We start from the raw sequence: 2,836 nt of genomic DNA, 5'->3' as shown, positions 1-2,836 counted from the left end.
TGGCAGTGCCTTTCTACATGGCTTGCAAGCTATTTTTTTTTATCACAAACATCAATCTTTTTAATGGAATTTCATGCTATAAATCATCCCAAATGTTGGATTGGAAGGAAAGTGTAGCTTTCATTTTTTTTCATCGTATGAATTTGTAAGTATCCCGTTTTTACTCCGTTACCTCTAAATGTAAAACAGTCTTTAAAGGTCACTTAAGTTTGTGGATTCGATCTGTGTGAGCGTCATTATGAAGACAGCGTTGGATTAAAGTTTAAAGAAGTTCAAAGGTGGAATGTGTTATAAAACAATATTCCTATACATCTCAACACCTTCAAACACATCAGCACATTTCAGTGAATTATCTGAAATAAAGTTGCATCTCCCAGACCAACAATGCTGTCCAAGGAGAGTGTTTATCATATAAACCATTCTGTCCTTTGTAACTCCAGAGGAGCTGCAGCGCGCCACAAACCATGTGAAGGAACATTTTCAAAGGAAAAAGTAGTCATGCACTTAGCAAAACTGCCCTTTTAAGTAACAGCAGTAAGAAGAAAGAGACTGTTGACAAAAAGTCAGAATACATCCAGGTCAAAGGTTGCCACAAGTGAATATGTGGAAAAACAAAGCACTTTAATTTTTAAAGAGAACATATTTAATTTTAAAAAGGCCAACTTCTAGCTCTAAATGTTTTTAATGCCCAATTTCATCAATTGCGTATTTTAAATCTGTCCAAATCACTGCAATTTCAAAAATCATGGACGACTTGAACATCTCACACTGTGCCTGCTTATTACGCATTCTTGGTGACACCTGTCACATTAGACAACGGAACAGGACAAAATTCATTATTTGTTGCCGACACAGAATTGCATCATGCTGATCAAACAGAGGTGCACATCCAACATTAATTGGGCATCAGCTACTTACGGATGTTGAAGTTTTGATTATTAGAGTTGGGCTCTGAAAAGAAGACAAGGAGCTGTAACACGGCATAATTTTCCCAGAAATCTTCTGACACAACTATTTATTTATCTGCTGTTGGTTGTTTTTAAAGCTATGACAGCACACAACAATCTAAATGCAAAGAAACACCAACTGTGTAAGATATATTGCCCACAAGCAATATTATAGAGACTCATTCTGGCAGGAAATTGGTCTTTATTTACCATTTAAGTATAAAATTTGTTGTGTTAAGATATCATGCAATAGATGAGTGATAGACATTATTTAGTCAAAATTGAGTTGAATAATTTTCTCTCTTGTTTAAGTTTTCCAGAGTTCATCTTTTGCAGTGAACGAGACATTTCCTTTGATTCAGAAAACACGCGCACGGTTCTTTCTCCATAATGTTTTGGAAATACTTTTAGCACAGCATGAAGAAGATGGCAACAATAAATGTCAAAAACCTTGCGCAGTAACTGTTCACCACTGAGATAATCTTGTGTCTTGTATCTTGACAACGCAGCCTTTCTGGGAGACTCTTCAAATTGGAAACGACTAAATGAGGTCTTCAGCAGATAGTCACAGAGGGCGGCATCGCCTCAAGTGAAAGACATGAATGTAGGCAGCTCTCCAGACGTCTAATTTCGTGAACAACGGATCTGATGAGGTTTTAAACGATGCAGTTTTTTCCAGAAACACGTCTGAATGATTGGATATTCTCCTGCTCATTACGACAAAGGCAATGAGAACATATTAACTTTACTATTTACGAAAAGGTTCAGCACAAACGATGCCATCAGATCCTCCCGCACTGCAAAGAACTCCGCAGCCAAACATTTATAAGAGTTAGTTTGGTTCCCCCTGGTGGTCTCTTTGAGTATAAGCACTGCATTAAAGCGAGTTATAACTTTTTCCTCTTTATCGCATCCTCTTGATTAGAACGCACTTTATTGCCTTCCTAATATAGTGACAACCTTTTAATGTAATTACGTGCAGTGAAACAGGGCTGACTCAACAAAGGACCATTGTGACCAATTAAGCAAATGGACTTTACTGACTGGACAGAAGAAGAGTGACAGCAGCAAAGTAATTAAGCATTCAACTTATCTGTTGGAAATGTTGATGAGGCGTCTGCGTTTCTTTAATGCCATTAATTACCTCCTGACACGTAATGAATTACAAAGAGACAGAGGTGTAAAGGTTCACTGATCTTTGGTTTAATTGGTATCTGAAACAGTGATACAAGGCACTGTGTTAATTAGCAAAATGAGAAATGCAGAGAAGAAGACAACATAAAAAAAAAACATGATGTGGTCTGAAGAAGCGGGGCTGAATGTCGGCTGGACGTTTCTATTCGCCTCCACACAGCTCCAGCAGGATTTTACGGTAGTCGCCTGATGTGTCTCCCTAAACAGTGAGGATTTAAAAGTTATTGCAAATGATCTAAAAATGATTTCTTTGTTACTTTTATGCAGATGAGAAAACAAAACAAAAAGGCAGCTCGTGTGGGAGAAATGAACAATAAATCTTTCGCAGATTAAAAGGCTCGCATTACATAAAGCTGGAATTGCAATTATCATAATTAGATCATGGCTGATGGATTGCAAAGCTTGAGCTGACCACAGCATGTCGCCGGCCCTCACCTTGATGAAGGAGTGTAGAGTCTTTCCATACATCTTCTGGAACTGACTCTTAATGTCCAACATGTCAATTTCAGCCCTGGCGACCATTATTCTGATGAGGACGCTATCTGTGGTGCCCAGACCCTTGATGAGAAAGACAAAAACTACATTTGGGTTTTGTTCCAAAAAAAAAAAAAAAAAAAAAAAAAAAAGATTTGCAAGCAGAATTCACATCATGTAAAACTGATAAAAACTTAATCCACACATTTTTATTTTATTTT

At 37.4% G+C, this 2,836-nt stretch overlaps 1 protein-coding gene across 2 annotated transcripts in view; it reads right to left on the bottom strand.

Annotated features, from left to right (window-relative positions):
* Positions 1–2,128: 2,128 nt before the first annotated feature.
* The window catches only part of anxa4 (annexin A4), an 11,351-nt gene continuing 10,643 nt past the window's right edge, over positions 2,129–2,836 (bottom strand). For both annotated transcript variants that reach the window (XM_007567652.2, XM_016679527.1), the window contains exons 12-13: positions 2,577–2,699; positions 2,129–2,340 (exon numbers count right to left, since the gene is read on the bottom strand). In XM_007567652.2, the coding sequence (XP_007567714.1) occupies positions 2,284–2,340; positions 2,577–2,699 (180 nt within the window). In that variant the 3' untranslated portion in view covers positions 2,129–2,283. The remainder of the gene's footprint in view (positions 2,341–2,576; positions 2,700–2,836) is intronic.

This window comes from Poecilia formosa, unplaced genomic scaffold (genome assembly GCF_000485575.1).
Source record: "Poecilia formosa unplaced genomic scaffold, Poecilia_formosa-5.1.2 Scaffold6, whole genome shotgun sequence".
NCBI lineage: Eukaryota > Metazoa > Chordata > Actinopteri > Cyprinodontiformes > Poeciliidae > Poecilia > Poecilia formosa.
This window is presented reverse-complemented; position numbering and strand designations above follow the sequence as displayed.